Here is a 16,600-nt window from a genome sequence, read left to right as displayed (position 1 = left end):
TCTCTATTGATTTTTGAAAGACAAGAGAAACATTAGATTCCATTTTCCAACACAGTAAATGGCAAAAACAGCTGGCTATATTATTCCAATGACATAATAACTATTAGATAAGACATTTACATTTAAATGTAAATGTATTATGACGATCTATGCGGAACCTAATTCTGCATGGTTTCAGATGTTATGTTTTTCTTGGCGTAACAAGACATTTGAGCAGCCTCTGCCGAGACCCCAAGGGCTCCATCATTTTAAATCCAAATAAAAGATGAATGAATGGAATGATAAAAGCAAAAACATGCTGCCATTTTCACATACAAAAGAACAGTATACACTCGATAATTAAATATGACATGAAAACTATGATAAATACCAATCTGCATACTATAAATGCATTTATAATCAAAATAGTTCTGGTTCACATTTGATAACATGAGCCATTGATTGTGTCTGTACAAACATTTAGTGCAAAAGGTTTTGTTAAAATGTTGCTGTAAATTTACTTGTGTAAGTAAGTTGCATAGAATGTCTTCAAGATGTCTCATTTATCCTGTTATACTCCACTGTAAACTATCTAATGAATGAAATGCTATAAAACTTAGTTTTTTGACAGGAAAAATGTATAACTTTAACGTTGTCTACATAATGTCTACTTCTGTATTCATTAGTAAACATCAGCCAGCATAATTATCATTGTTGCTCTTTGCTACCCCCAGCTGTATCTCCTCCAGTGACGGCATCCAAGAGTGAGATCAATGTTTTCGTGAGGAATCCAGAGATCGTCTTTGTGGCAGATTTAACACGTGCCGACGCCCCCGCCCTGTTGATGACCACACAGTGTGAACTGGTGATGAAGAATGATGCAGAGGGATCGCTGATGACTGCCGTCATCAAGGACCTCAAGGTGAGGTCTTTTGCAAAGCCAAAAAGTCCTGCAGTGATAAATTATTCTAGTAAATGAATAAGATCAATTTAAATTATCACCTGGGCATTCCCCTTTGCCCGGCCGTATGCAACGGAGAGCAGGCATATTAGCCTGAGTGAAGACAGCACTAATATGCTGTACCCTGAAGTTGGATGAGAGGGCAACGATGAATCCTGAGTAATAATGTTTATCACATACCCTGTACAGTGAATATAAAGTCTGTTATTTAGGCTGATCGCCACAACCCATTGTCTTATATACTGTATATTCACAAATACAAACAGAAAATAGTATTTGAACTGTAATCTTTGCTTAAATAAATCATGTAACTATTAATTTCTTACTTATTGAATGGTATAATTAGAACATGAATAATCGTGGTTTAACGTTAGTCCTCATCATTAGAATCAAATACTGCCCCATGGCTGTACTCCTGTGACTTTTTGTTTAGTTGACGTTCTGTCAAAATCTGTGGACATGAACATTAAAGAATCCACATATTGCTCTGTAAAACTGCCCTGAGTAATGGAAAGGTACTCCCGCTGAGATTTCCTGACAATGTAGGGAGGTAGTTATTTGAAAACACAGTTGCTGGCTTCCAGCCTGACTATTATGCAGCCATTCTGTGAACCGTAGAAGGTCAATATTTTCCTGTGTTTTGTTTCATCCATACAGACTTAATAGGATTAAGAAAAGAGGTCAGTCTTGGTGCCAGTTCAGCCCACTTTAACCACTTTAGGTGTGCTCATTGGTCAGCTGTCATATAACTCTTCGGGAAGATATGGCCTTAGCTGTTATTGATTTGTCAGCTGGCATATCAGGTAATATAGCAGCTGACTAATCGGTAGAAGTTTATCACCCGCTCGGTCCTTTTATCACTTCTCTTAAGCCGGTCAAATAAAGCCTTGGTATGTGCTGATGGCTTGACTGACCTGCTACTGTTTGTGTAGGTTGAAGCGTGTCCCTTCCTGAGGGAGAAGAGGAAGAACGTAACCACAGTGCTGCAGCCCTGTCAGGTGTTCTACAAAAGCACCCAGTCACCCACCTCCCCTCAAGCTTTGGAGGTTTGCATCAACACCCTTTCACTGAAGGTAAGCTTTCATTTATTTAAATACATACATGAGCACAAGTTCATATTCTATTCAGGGACATTCAGCAAGCAGATTTCCTTTCCTCCAGTCAAATGCATTATTGAGAAAGACTGAGACATATTTTTAGTTAAAACTCAATCTCAATCTATTCAGTTCTAATTAGATAACTACTAAGTTAGATCAATTTATATTTGTTTCAGTGTTAACGAAAAGATTGGAAAATATCACAGACACAGACAAATATTTTCGAGTTTATAGCATTCTGTGAGCAGTGAGCAGTGTCAACCAAGGCCTGACCTGCCTGCATACACTGTAGACTCAATTATATTAGAAAATGTGCTACTGTATGCGCCTTCTCAACCTCTCTCCATGGCCAGGTGTCTCCCATCATCATCAACACGGTTATCACCATCCAGTCTGTGCTGACGCCTGCTGCAGAGACACCACAGGAGCTAGACAGCCCCATACCCCCTGAGTTATGGGAGCGAAGGACCTGGAAGGACCTCAAGTTATGGTTCCTGGAGGAGGAAGGGGATGAGGACACACAGTCACTGGTCCCACTGATACCACAGGGAGAGTCACTACAGGTATTACCACCACTGGGACGATAGTACTTACTGTACGATATTGATTGTTATATTGATGAAACTGAGAAATGATCAAATTGATCAATGGTCAAAAACAGTTTAAATGGTATAACTCCACAGTCCATTACTACGTAGGTCAGAGACTTTTTACATGCTTTCAGCCAATATTTTTTACCATGTATAATGTGTTTAGAATTAGTAACAAATAATTGAATTGCCTTTACAGGGTCTTTACAAGCCAATGTGTACTGCATTTTTGTTGATTCCTTGCATTTATTTCGAGTAACTGGTCATTTTTATGGTGTGGCTCTATAAGAGACTAGCCTTGGCTTAGAGTGTCTGTCTGGGGCTAATATTGCAAACCGCTGGACCCCGTGCCAAGTTTCTTGTCAATTGGCCAAGGAAGTACAGTACATCCATACATTTGTTTTTCCCATAATATGTGAAAAACAAATGTGTGGATTGTGTGAGTTCATTTTTAAAATGTTATATTTAACTTTGAGTTTGTAAGATATATATATATAGGAGCCAAGCTGACATTATTATGAATCACTAATATCCTTTTTCGAGTGATATTCTTTTATTTCTACCAGTAATACAGCTTAGTGGAGAAGAGAGGGGAATTTGATTCCATTCACTGTACTGTATGTCCTTGCAGATAGCCATCAACTCTATCTGCCTGACTCTTGAGGCAGGGGTAGGGCACCGCACTGTCCCCATGCTTCTGGCCAAGTCCTCTTTCCATGGAGATGTCAAGAACTGGAGCACGCTCATTAACATGCACAGTCAGCTCAATCTGGAGGTACGTTAACATATACCCCAACTTTAGCAATATTACACGAGAGGGTGTAGTGTGTTTTACTGTCATTATTGGCACGACAATGATGCGGTCAGGAACTTAACACATTGAGTGCCAGGGTTTTTTAAAAACAGGGTACAGTCAGTGCCTGGATTTGTAACCATTATTTAGCCTTTTTCAAGTAGTCACAAAATATTTTCAGTGATCACCGTCCTCACGGTGATCCCCTCATTACACACACAGGGGTCTCGTACAATCGGGGGAAAAAAATTAAAAACATTAGGTAATCCGTTCCATAGTTGCAGCCAGTTGAAAATAGTCGAAAATAGTCAAAAATAATAGTAAAAAAAAAAAGTACACAGGAGCCGAGATACAGGCTTTTGAAGTCATAAGTTAACCGGGAAGTGGATTGGAGTCTAAATCTTCGAAAAATGATATCTCCTGGTGCTGTGAAGGAAAAATGTTTAATTGATTTTTTTAAATATTTTTTTCCAAAAACGGTCATAACCCTTTTTGGCACTCCTCGTTTGGATTATGAAAAACGGTCCGGACCGTTTTTGGCACTCAATGTGTTAATGATGACCTTAAAGCACACCCTCCCATGTAATATTGCAATTATACAATTACCAACAAAATAAAAGTATAAATATAATTGCATTAAAAATGTATTCATATTGTGGGGCAAAATGGTCTCAAATTGTGTTATCTCTGTGTCCCTGGAAATACATGTGGTCATCTCTCAGACGAGAGACTAACAGGGACATTCCCCTGTTGATTCAACCAGCCCAGATACCCCAGAGCCGTTGAGGTGACTCTGTGGCAGAAATTGTCAACTAGAGACCAAAACATGAACATAACCTGTGTGTAATGATGCACATGCAGGGCTTTTACCTAGCCATACGTACTGTAACACACTTGAACATTGTTAAATAGACAGTTGAGGTACAGTTGTGTTTTGTACTTTACTGCTAGGTACACTACTACAATGAGATGATGGGAGTGTGGGAGCCACTCCTGGAACCATTAGAAGAGGACAGAGACAGCTTCAAACCCTGGACTCTAGGACTGAAGGTACAGTACACACATGTGCACGCACATACACACACATGCACGCACACACGCACGCACGTGCGTGCGTGCCTTAACCTTATGAAACTGCAATAAAATCTAATTGAGCATACTGATTGTATTGTATTTGGCATTTCAAGATTTGTCCCAATTATTTTTCATTCTTTTTGTGATCTATAAACACGGTTTAAACAAAACGCTCTATATTTTGATAAATAATAGGAAACTTTCTCAACTTGTCTGCCTGATTAAAGGTGCAGTTAGTGATATTAAAATAAGCGTTAAATAGCTCTATTATGATAGTTATCATCGCAAACACTATAGCAGTGATCAGAATATTGAGCTATTTAACACTTTTTTTAAAACAAAAATAATATCACTAACAGCACCACTAACCAGGCAGACCAGTTAAGAACAAATAAAACGCAAATATATTTAAAAAACAACTACAAAAACAGTATTGGACAGAGCACAAAAAATAAACCCCCCAATAAAACAGAAATGTACACTGCACATTACCACGCAGTAACCAATTAAAACAATTAAATATACAGTCTGAGGGACAACAGCATTTATCTTTGAGAATGTCCATGATAGTCTTTAAAAGCTGATTTAGGCCATGTCCGAAACACACAAACCTCTAACTATATTTGCAACGTTGCGTTGTAACCTCCTTAGATGAAGAAGAAGCCAGTGAAATCTACAGCAATGATGGACTTGGATGAGGTTGATTTCAACATTCCAGATTATAAGACAGTGATCAACATCAGCAGCAAGGACCAGCTCAACATCACCCTCTCAAAATGTGGACTGGGCATGCTCAGTAACTTGGGCACGGTAAGGAAACAACAATCATCAGTCACGTACTGACTTACAATACCTTACTGTCGGGCTCGCACTACAAGGTGATCGGGGTGATTTTGAGTCGAGGGCGTCCCTTCCAACTATCGGGGGGTGGGGGCGTTCCCCGTTCTAGCCTGATCAGGATGTACAGAAGTGTGAGCAAATATGTTTGCTATTTATCTGGATGATTACATCACTACTGTCGAGTGGGACGGCGGGAGTTTAGTCAGTGAATATATCATGTTCTCTTCCAGCGTTATCAGTTTTGTATAGTGCATGCACACTCACACATGCGTGTCCAAAGTGTTTATTTGTATCTACTCAGGCATTTGCAGAGGCTGCCAAGCAGTCGACTGAAATCTTCCAGAAGGACGAGGCTCCATTTGTGGTGAAGAACCGTCTGGGCCTGCCAGTGTCAGTTCTCTACAGTGAGATGTTCAGCCCCCTCGATAGACAGGGCGTCAACCACACAGTGGAGCTGCAGGATGGAGAGCGACTCAACATGGACTACTCTAGAACTTCCACCAACTCTGACCAGTTCTCCGCTATAATCTCCCTTAGTGAAAAGGACTACTACATACAACCCAGTAAGTCGCAGTGGCACATACAGTATAGCAGCCATACACGCACACGCACGCTTACACACACACACGCACGCACACGCACACACACACACACACACACACACACACACACACACACACACACACACACACACACACACACACACACACACACACACACACACACACACACACACACACACACGCACACACGCACACACACAGTATTTGGGATTCTTTACCAGCTGGCAGTGGCAATATTGTATCCACCTTGTGAGACACTCAACAAGATGAATGTCTAGACCTTCTATTGTAGCTGACTTTCTGCCATATTAATCAAAAAGAAAGCCCTATAAACCCTGCTCCATATACTGGTAGTAAAAACACATCTGTTCTTGTCCCCTGTGTTCTGCCCAGCTCCGGTGGGCCACACAGCGACCAGTATCATCCCACTGATCAGGGTTGGCCGGGGGATGTACAGTGTGATGCACACTGAGTCAAAGGTCACTCGCTTCCTGGTGTGTCAGATCTACTCTGCGGATGGAAGCAAGTACATCAAGATCCGCTCTCCCTTTCAGGTAAAATATGGGTACTAGGGTTTTCGGTAGCCATTTTTCTGGCCGACCAACTCCGGCCAACATTCTACGTGTGTGTTTGCGGGAACGTGCTTATGTGATCTGATATGCCTCATTACTGTAGCGCAGTGCTTCTTTCCAATTTCCAGCACTTCACTTTGCTGTTCCGGCGTTCATCTATTGTTTTCTAAAGCATACTTTACTCCATTGTTGTTTGCCAAGAAGAACAGACAGTGGTCAGGACAGATGATTGATATGTCTACAAGCTTTCAATAGATCTCTGGTGTAGGCTTGTAGATCTGCTCATTTTGGTACTCAATACTGTGATACTACAGAGACAGAGTATAAACCAACTAGACTTTAGCATGTTTCGAGCTTTGCATCTCGTTCAACCTTTAGTCTATAATCGGCTTCATTGTTTGCTACTGTCATGTTTATTGTTTCATGATGCCATGGAAGAAACTTGCCTGCAGTGTTTCACCAATCCATCACTTTGTTCCAATAATGCTCTCTCCATGACACTGTATATCCATGTCGGTTCCAAAGTCTGAAGCTTTTTCAGATTTTAGCAGCTCGCTCATCGTAACAAATTGATGAATGATTGTAAAACTTTGAGCTTCGATATATGAGTATACTGTATCTCAAGATGACGCCTTGCTTGGCTTTATCCATCATTGTAGCTACTGCTGCGATGCAGCCTTTGTGTGACTGTGTTGTGTTTATTGCGCAGCGCAGGAGGGCAGTAAGCTATTAGGCAGCATGCTCGGAAAACCACATTTGCCAGATAATGTATGCTCATATAAAACCTGAAATATGATTAATGGTTGTAAATCTACATATTGTAGTACTTTATTTAATATCCAAATAAGTAATAATAATTATTATATTACAAAAATTATAAATGCAAAATTTCAAACCAGCCAGCCGGTGGCCGGAAATATATACCAGCTAATAAAGGAAATACCAGCTGAAACCTTGATGGCCCAAGCCACCTGCATCCTTCTGTCCTTACAGACACTGAACAAATAACTCTCTCCCCGTCTCTGTTGTTTTCCACAGATCATCAATCACTTTTCTATCCCCTTCAAAGTGTATGAAGGATCGACATGTCTGGGTATATCTCTTCCCAATGAGGAATTCTGTGTGCCTCTGGATTCCTATAGGTGAGGAAAACACAAACTGCACACATCACATTATACTATACATCAAGACAATGAGCTGTTACCACACACACACACACACACACACACACACACACACACACACACACACACAGAATGGGGATGTTCTGTCGTGTTGCATGTTGATGAGGACTTCGCATTGACTTCACACCTGTCGGCATTGGCCAACTGCTCGAAGTCTGCTTCTGACAGCGTACCTGCCTTCTTTTAAATTTACTGTATTTACCGGACACGGCAACCTGTTATGAGTTGGGAGTGAGAACGGCACTTCGGTATTCCAGTAGGAGGGACTTCCAGGAACGTTGAAAAACGACACAACAAGTGTACTGTCGCATCAAACAGGTGACACAATGGGGGATTTTGCCGTCACTAGTGAAAATGTATTGGATTGCTGAAGAAATTCAACCTGCTACAGAAAATGATGGTCCAGTTCTGCAGGGCCATTATCGAGTCCAGCACCGGGAAGATATCAGGAAAGACAATCTCCTCTCCATCCTGCAAGAGGCACCGGTCTATCATGTCCGCTACTGTACCTCAAGCAACTCAAACTGTTTTTTCCTTAAGGCAGTGGGACTCACAAACAAACCCCTGCCCTTGTATTTGTTAATACTGGCATTATTCACTGTAGTGCAAATGCACCAGCCTGACCTCATATGTGCAAGGTATAACAGGCAATGCAAATAATGCTGAATCTGATTCCTTCACTGTCTATCCTATGCTGCCCTCTGCAGGTCTGAGCTGAGCCTGCAGCCAGTAACCGAGGAGGATGAAGGCCGTCAGGTGGAGGAGTTTGAGTTTGAGTGTTCCGAGGGTTTCAGCTACGAGGACGTCAGCAGCCAGGAGCTCAGCCCGCGCCTTCAACAGAGCTGCCGTCGCCGTGGAGAAAAGGCCGGCATGCTGATGGTCAATATTGTGCCGCTGAGGGACACAGTGACGTCCAAACACACAGGATGCGTCGGGGAGAATTTTGACGCGCCCTACATCATCCACCTATGGCCATCCGTACTGCTGCGTAATCTGCTGCCTTACCCCATTGCCTACAAACTGCAGGTAGGGTAGAATCCCAGAAACGGGACACTAAAGCCCATTATATACTTAGTTACTTACTGTAAATCGCTCTGGATTAAGAGTGTCTGCTAAATACCTAAATTATAAATTGTTGTATGATGGTGTCGCATGACGAAAATAGGCAATGTACAAGCTCTCAATTTGTCGCGGATGCGATGCCTTGTGAGCTTGCCTTGTAGATCAGCTATTTTCGGTGTGTGAAACTGTTCAGAGCATAAATTAGGCATTACTCATACATACACTATAGATAGGACATAATCCTAGAAAAAAAAAATCTGTAACAATAAAGAAACATTGAACCTTGGACCCTTGAACTACAGTTTGGCTTTTGAACATTTACCACATTGTTAATTATGTTGATGTAGTGGAAATCACAAATACTTGAATAATAGCCTTACATGAAGCACCATATCACTGTGAGAAACAAGTTTGTCCCTGCTGATTGGTCAACAGGACAGTGGCGACGTCGCCCCAGAGGCCACTCTGAAACCAGGCCACTCTGCCCAGCTGCACACTGCCGTCATCAACCAGTCTAGTCTCGCTCTCCGCCTGGTCGACTACTTCAATCAGGATTGGTCTGCTGAGTACAGGTCACTTTCAACTTCACTAAACTTTGTCATATCACACGTTTACACCAGTTATAAAAGAGACGGTTAAATTCTTTTGTGTAAGTTTCCCATGAATTGCAGAATTTGAGTAAAAATATCAAATGTACACAAAGTGTGTAATAAAAACAGAATCTCATCTCATTGTCTCATACTTTTATCTAATAGTATTTCTTATTATACAGCAGTACTTGCTGTGTGTTACTGTGTTACTGTCCCTTGTTGTCTGCCTTTTATGAACTAACCTTTAATGAATCTTACCATCTTTTTGACAAAAAAAGTGTTATTTTTGTTTAAAATGTATATTTTCTGGGGGCACGGTGGCGCAGTCGGTAGCGCTGTCGCCTCACAGCTAGAAGGTCCTGGGTTCAATTCCCGCCGGGGACGCTGTGGGCGCTGGGGGCGTGTTCTCTCCTCCGCGTCATCAGTGCCCACACCCTAGGTGGGGTTGGTGAAAGGGCCTTTCTGTGTGGAGTTTGCATGTTCTCCCCGTGTCTCCTAGGGTAGTTAATACCCTCACAAAAACATGCAGTAATCCTGGTCACTATACTGCCTCCCCCTGGTCAGTCAGGGCGCCTGATGGAGGGGAAAGGAACTGGTTGGAATAACGTGTTCCTTCCACGCGCTACGTCTAACCAGGGAACTTCCCCCCTGTCGGGTGATAAGAAGCGGCCTGCTTGCTCCTCATGCATTGAAGGAGGCATGAGCTTCAGCTTGGGCTCTCCCTAGGCTGGCAGAGGGAGAGTAGCGCCCAGGATTACATAGGCAATTGGCACTGGGTGAAAAAATATGGGTTACAAAATCGTGGGATAAAAATTATAAGAAAAAATAAAATAAAATAAAATGTATATTTTCTTTTACTTGTTTTGTTTTAAATAATCTTAAACTAAAAGTGGATTTAGCTTTATCTTCATAATTTTCCATTTTTGCCATTTGTAGTGAAATTACTTATTATTGAACTGTTACATCCCATTACACAGTCTCCGCAGTGAGCATGATGAGATCACCTTCACCGTGTTCAAGTCTCTCCGGGAGGACGAGGATGAGGACGGAGACAGTGGCGGGACGGAGAGGAAGAGGGCAGAGCTGGATATAGCGGTGCATGTCAAATATGACCCAGGACAAGCCGTGGTGGCCATCCATTCACCTTACTGGATGGAGAACAAGACGGGTCGGCTGCTGCAGTACAAGGCTGATGATATCCATCGCAAACACCCCCTAGACTATGACCTGCCACTGCTCTTCTCCTTCAAGCCGCGGAACTTCCTGCAAAACAACAAAGTAAGAGGAATCTGATGTAGGACATCATGCTAATGGTCATTTAAATGTGAAAGATCTATTAATTTAAACCAACATTTTTCATTGGAACCTTTTTTTTTTTTTGCTTTACTTGCTCCTCATCTGTTGTGTTCCTCAGTGGTGACATCTCTTTTGTTTGGCATTCTTCTGAACTGTGTGTTACCACATGACCTCTTGTGTGCTCAATTCTGAATGCATTGTGTTCATCCTGCAGGTGCGTCTGATGATCTCAGACAGTGAGCTTTCAGAAGAATTCTCTCTGGATACTGTTGGTAGTTATGGAGATACGAAATGTAAAGGCAAATACAAAGACTACCAGGTAAGGTTTTGTCGAGGATAGTGGCCTTTAACCAGGGTGGTGACTTGCTCTAGAGAGTCTAAACATTACTAGACTCCAAAAAAACAGACTAAAACAGTAATCAAAGTGAACGGCAATATACTGAAATTAGGAAATAACTTAAAAAAAAAAAAATCTATCTATATATCCTACTATTCTACTATATCCTACTTTAAATTTAAGAAACCTCTGTCCGTCATTCTGTCCTATCCACATTTTTCTCCTCAGTGGGTTGACCAATAGATCTGAACTTGCACACGGTCATTGACCATTGGCATATGAAGCCAGTGAAAAATGTTTCACTTTTCCCAAATTTAAGCTGTTTATTCGTGTTTTTGTGAACGGTCCTCACAGGCAATGGGATAATCGTGGTTAGAGTCCCATAGCCCGGATGGACGGCGGGTGGAAATGACGAGTAGGAACTAGTTAATTAATTCCCAAAATTTCTGTTTGTCTATCCCGGCCATAACCTGCGCGCCGCCTGACCGATTGTTTTCAAACATGGCTTCCCTGATTGGCCAACCCGACCGTCAGCTTAACTGATTGACCGTCCGAGCTTCGTGTCATAATTGTGCCGCTGCACCAAGTCATGTATTCCTGACTTGCATCGTTCCTGACTTGTATGGCACCCGGGTAGGCCTGCGCCCTTTGGGCATCGGTCTAGTTTCTCCAAGTACAAGTTTAGTAGGGCGTATAATGTAGAAAATGAAAGTGATGTGACCTGGTATTTACTTTTTTTTGTCAGGTTGGAGTGAAGATCGATGCCAGTAGCTTCAGCCTGACACGCATTGTGACCTTCATGCCATTCTACCTGCTGGTCAACAGAACCAAACACACCATCCTGATCAATGAACAGGGACTGGAGAACTGGACGAAGGTTAAGCCTGAACAGGTCAGAACCAAGTTCAATATAGGCTATACACATTTTACAATTTAGGCATTTAGCAGATGCTCTTATCCAGAGCGACTTACAATAATCAAGGTAAATGCATACATCAAATGCAGAGAGTCAGTGTAGCGCCTCAGTAAACTAGGTTCACAGGTAAACCAAGGACCTAGCTTCAGTCTCAACAAAATAATGATCTGTACATTGAACCTAGCTGTCTAAATAACGTGCTATGTAAATTAAGATTTTAACATTGTGGTCAAGAAAAACAAGCCTAGGTAATCCACATTAGTGCAGATGCAGGATAGTAAAGTCAACTTAATGGAAACATGTCTTTGTAGCTAGTTCATGGACGTCTGAAGAATTTATATACCCCATAGCAATGAGAGGGAATTGTCAGAGGAAAAACACTGGTTTTCAGTGCCTTTTTAAGTTTTTAAGTTAAGTCACTATTAATGGATGAGCACTCGCACTATAAAATAGTTGGACTTAGATATGAGATATTTTTGTTTTCAGATAACCAAGTTTAACCTTAATTATTTACTGATCTTATTTGATATAATCTTCAGTCAGTCCTTCCATTCTGGCCTGAGAAAGATACCAAGCACCTGAACATCCAAGTTGAAGGTTGTGACTCTCCTCCTCGGATCATTGACTTCACACGGACAGAGAACTGCTTATTGCTGCCTCTGGACAAGACTGTGAGTGGAAAATGCACATATATTGTACACACATCTTCAAGCACACGTGACAACAAAACTTTCAGTCACATACTGTATGTATTTTTTGACGAACATGGGGTAGGTGTCCAAAATATCTTACTTTCCAGGTTCTGACTATATCATTTTATTTGATTGATTGTCCGTTATAGAATGAGATTATGTGTACTCAAAACAGTATTCAGCATTTCCTGATAAACTTCGGTACGCAGACTCTAGTTTCATTGGTCCCTGTTTTTCAGCTGGGTGGGATCACGGTGGATGTGAACATTTCTGAGCACTCTACTGTGATTCGATTCTCTGACTACCATGATGGTGCAGCTCCCTTCCTCATCATCAACCACACCAAGGACCAGTCTCTACAGTTCTACCAGAGGTGAGAGAAAGAGCAGGGAAGGGTTGGGGACCCATGGGGCAAGGGGGAGTATAGAAGGGTATTAGAACTAAAAGGATGTGTGGGGAGAGGTGTGTAGCAACTCATAAGCCAGCAGTTAACCAAATAGGTGTTAATGTATTACCCCTGGAAGGCTGAAGATATCAGTTTAAACCAGATGCAAAATAACAGGGAGGATCAAGGGGAACTTGGTGAAAGGAAAGTGCTGTATGAGTCAGCCGAACTGTAAAATCTATCAATGGATAAATGCTTGCCTGCTCTGTTTTATTCCTGCACCTGTACAGTATGTTGTGTATTTTATTGTCATGTAAAGACATTGCACTTTCTTTGTGCTTTGTGGTTTAATTGTTAGTTATTGTCAACAACACATTTTAACATTGTATATTTAGTATATTAATGCTGAATTGTTTTTATCAATTTGCCATCGCTTTATCAGTGTTTTCTCATGACCTAACCTGTTTGTTTATATTGATTCGTTTTATTTGTTCTTGTACTTTGTTGCGGTCCATACAGCGGGCGGAGAAACTCATCTGGGTTTGTGGCTGATGAGCTGCTCGACCTCTCCTTCTCAATGGAGGAGGACAGGTAGAAAATAATGACAGCTCTGACACTCAGATAGGGAGGGAGACAGAGAGAGAACGTGTGGAACAGATGGATGGAAGGAGGAAGAAGAATAAGTACAGTTAGTGCTGTGTGTGAGGTTATGAAGTAAAACAATTTCAAAAAGTCATGTCTACTCGGGAGAGATACAAGTAGAGGTGTGAAGCTGAAGAAGATGGGAAGTCAGAGGAGTGAGGGCCCTAATACATCACATACAGTATTGTATGTAGACAGTAGGAGTATAGAATTGGGCCAGGTCTAGATGTAAAGAGTTGAAGGGAGACACCTCTGACTAAAGATAACATAGTGGGTGGAAAAGGAGATGATGGAGGGAGGAGAGGAGTTGGGGGTTCCTCCTGTACCAGAGGCTACAGTTTCAGGACATGTCTTGGTCCCTGGTATTGAATGAGCTGTATACAGTATGTGCAATTTCAATACAGGTGATAACTTAGTCCATCTACCACGCCTAGCTGCTCGCTCATGTGTGCCTCATGACCCTCATTGTCATGAAACTGCAGCCACTGATACTACAGTGTAGTAACTCAGTGATGGAGGAGAGTTACAGATAGCAAAGGGAGGGAAGCATATGAGAAGTCTGACCACATATGCACAGTAAGTGAAGTTATGATACAGTATTTGTTGAAGGTTAGTTTATTGACTGACAGCAGATCTAAGATCCTAGTATCTACAGGTATGGAGACATCATTGCTTTAGCTCAGACTTGGTTGGGCTGCCTAATCTGCTCCATATCTTTACCACAATGAGTAAACGCACTCAAGCCTTTACATGGTCATACATACCGCTTGACACCATTGTTAATCATAGTTATGTTTGTTGTTTAAACAAACAAATAAAATATACTGTGTGTGTGTGTGTGTGTGTGTGTGTGTGTGTGTGTGTGTGTGTGTGTGTGTGTGTGTGTGTGTGTGTGTGTGTGTGTGTGTGTGTGTGTGTGTGCTCAGGAAGTGACGTAACATACTGTAGACTTGTGTGTCATTGGAATAGAGTAAAAGGAGCAGTTTAGACATTCATTACTGTGACCTTTGACCTCCTGTCAAGTGTTCTTTACTTTTACAACTGATGGTTTTGGCTGCAGCTGATTGGATGGGATTCTGCCAGTAGAATCAGTTCTCTTGCTTCTGTACTGTTGCTCCGTCCAATGGGATAAGGCGTCCGCCGTCTGCTTAACCAATGCTTGTTCTGACTCTTGCATCCCCAGTTCCTCTTCTTTTCTGTTACTTTTTCTCATGTTCACAGCTTCTCAAAGCATGAATTGAAATCAGAATCAGAATGAACTTGCATTTGTAACTTTTTCCTCTTGGATCAAAGGAGACGCTTTCGGTGGTTCCATCATTGTAGCGTCATTTTTGCTGTTGCATCATCTGACTGTTCCTGTCTGTTTATGGGAATCTTATGTTTACACTGTGGAATGTCAAACGTGTTCTTTGGATTCTGCGGTCCTTGTAGATGTAGATTCTTGGTGGCTGGGCATTACATGGTGTCATTGTTGCCGTTGTCTGTTTACTGCTACTGTCCTGTAAGGTAAATGTTTTCCTGGGTTCATAATGGTAGTACCCTATACCTATTCTGACCTAATGTATTGGTGTTGGCATTTTTGTGTGTGCATGCATGTAGCTCGCAGAAGGAGGCAGAGAAGGAGGAGTTGGAGCCAGGGAAAGCTGTGTACTACACCTGGGCTCAGCCCACTGGTTCTAGAGAGCTACGCTGGACATGTGGCACAAGTTACCATGGCAAACTGAAGAGTGAGGAGGTATCCACCAATGTCTGCCTACCAATATCCAGACCAATATGTACTCCCACACTCCTATTCATCAATATATGGCAGAAAATGTGCTTCTCTCGTTGCATTAGAGCTATGAATATAAATTGCCCGTTGGGAATGCATGCCCCTCCGGTTATGCAAAATCCGTTGTAGAAGTACCGTTGTCAGAGAACTTGGTGCAGTGCACATTATCATAGTACTTGGAGTTGGAGGCCAGTCTAGGACACACTGAGATTTTGCGCATTTATATAAGGATGGTCAATTTGTCCATCTGTACATGTGTGTGAATAGTCCAACTAATCGAGACTAAAACTGAACTGCAATGCCAAAGACTGTCTGTACATACTATAATATCAATTAAAACCAGGTTTTTGGAATGTCTTCAGAGGGGCCTTGTGGAGTGTCATTGGACTCGGCTCAGATCCACCGACTTACCAGTCAACCACCAGTTTTCTTCCAGTTTGTCCAATGATGATTATGCTAGTCTATACTTCACATAGTCCATTAATAAATACAATAATTTAAAAAATATATAAAATGTGTGTGTGTGTGTGTGTTTTAGGACTTATGTGTGGACCTGAATAAAGAGGGGAAACTCTTCCTGATCTCCTTCTATGAAGGTACCGTATAATACATTTACTGTATGCATGTAATTCACTCAACATTTGCATTGAATTCAATGCCTGTGTGTTTTGTTTCACCATAATACAAAGGGTTCATTTTAAAGTGCATTTTAAGTGCAAACAAGTCAAGTCATTCACTACTGAGTAGTGAATGATTTGACCTGAAAAATGTCCATGTTCTTTTTTTACGTAATTATAATTATTTGGTTTGACTGTCGATCCTGCAGGTCTCCAACGGGTGGTGCTCTTTACAGAAGAGCGTCGGATCTTCAAGCTGATCCAAAAGAGTGAGAAAGCTCAGCTGGCCGAGCAGGAAATAATTCTGTCTCTCCAAGATGTAGGGGTGTCTCTGGTAAACAACACTACCGGCCAGGAGGTCGCTTACATCGGGATTACAAGGTAGACAAAAACACTAGGTTCTTTTTTTCCATGTTTCGAGGCCAAGAAAATGGCCATAGCGTCTGGCTACGGGCCCCCTATTGTGGCTTTAAAAAACTAAACAAAAAACGATTATAGCGAAACGTTTTTGGAAATGTTTGAAAGATTTTGTCAAATGTTTACAGTAATGACATGCCCAAACTAGGAACATCATGTTGAAAGTGGTTAAACTGGCACAATAATCTTATGAAATTAATTTAAATTAAACTTCTTATACTG

The 16,600-nt window shown here is 41.7% G+C and overlaps 1 protein-coding gene across 3 annotated transcripts in view; it reads left to right on the top strand.

Annotated features, from left to right (window-relative positions):
- vps13a (vacuolar protein sorting 13 homolog A) overlaps nt 1-16,600 on the top strand; it is a 62,474-nt gene that overhangs the window by 29,432 nt on the left and 16,442 nt on the right. For 2 of the 3 annotated variants that reach the window (XM_084055268.1, XM_084055270.1), the window contains exons 39-58: nt 714-901; nt 1,873-2,013; nt 2,391-2,600; nt 3,259-3,402; nt 4,372-4,470; nt 5,146-5,304; nt 5,636-5,897; nt 6,291-6,451; nt 7,508-7,611; nt 8,361-8,679; nt 9,151-9,287; nt 10,283-10,583; nt 10,816-10,920; nt 11,684-11,830; nt 12,394-12,525; nt 12,786-12,919; nt 13,451-13,522; nt 15,173-15,308; nt 15,883-15,940; nt 16,171-16,342. In XM_084055268.1, coding sequence (XP_083911394.1) covers nt 714-901; nt 1,873-2,013; nt 2,391-2,600; nt 3,259-3,402; nt 4,372-4,470; nt 5,146-5,304; nt 5,636-5,897; nt 6,291-6,451; nt 7,508-7,611; nt 8,361-8,679; nt 9,151-9,287; nt 10,283-10,583; nt 10,816-10,920; nt 11,684-11,830; nt 12,394-12,525; nt 12,786-12,919; nt 13,451-13,522; nt 15,173-15,308; nt 15,883-15,940; nt 16,171-16,342 — 3,181 coding nt within the window. The remainder of the gene's footprint in view (nt 1-713; nt 902-1,872; nt 2,014-2,390; nt 2,601-3,258; nt 3,403-4,371; nt 4,471-5,145; nt 5,305-5,635; nt 5,898-6,290; nt 6,452-7,507; nt 7,612-8,360; nt 8,680-9,150; nt 9,288-10,282; nt 10,584-10,815; nt 10,921-11,683; nt 11,831-12,393; nt 12,526-12,785; nt 12,920-13,450; nt 13,523-15,172; nt 15,309-15,882; nt 15,941-16,170; nt 16,343-16,600) is intronic. The other variant, XM_084055269.1, reaches the window with a different exon arrangement.

Source organism: Gymnoscopelus microlampas (assembly GCF_963454915.1).
Source record: "Gymnoscopelus microlampas genome assembly, chromosome: 4".
Classification (NCBI taxonomy): Eukaryota; Metazoa; Chordata; class Actinopteri; order Myctophiformes; family Myctophidae; genus Gymnoscopelus; species Gymnoscopelus microlampas.
This window is presented reverse-complemented; position numbering and strand designations above follow the sequence as displayed.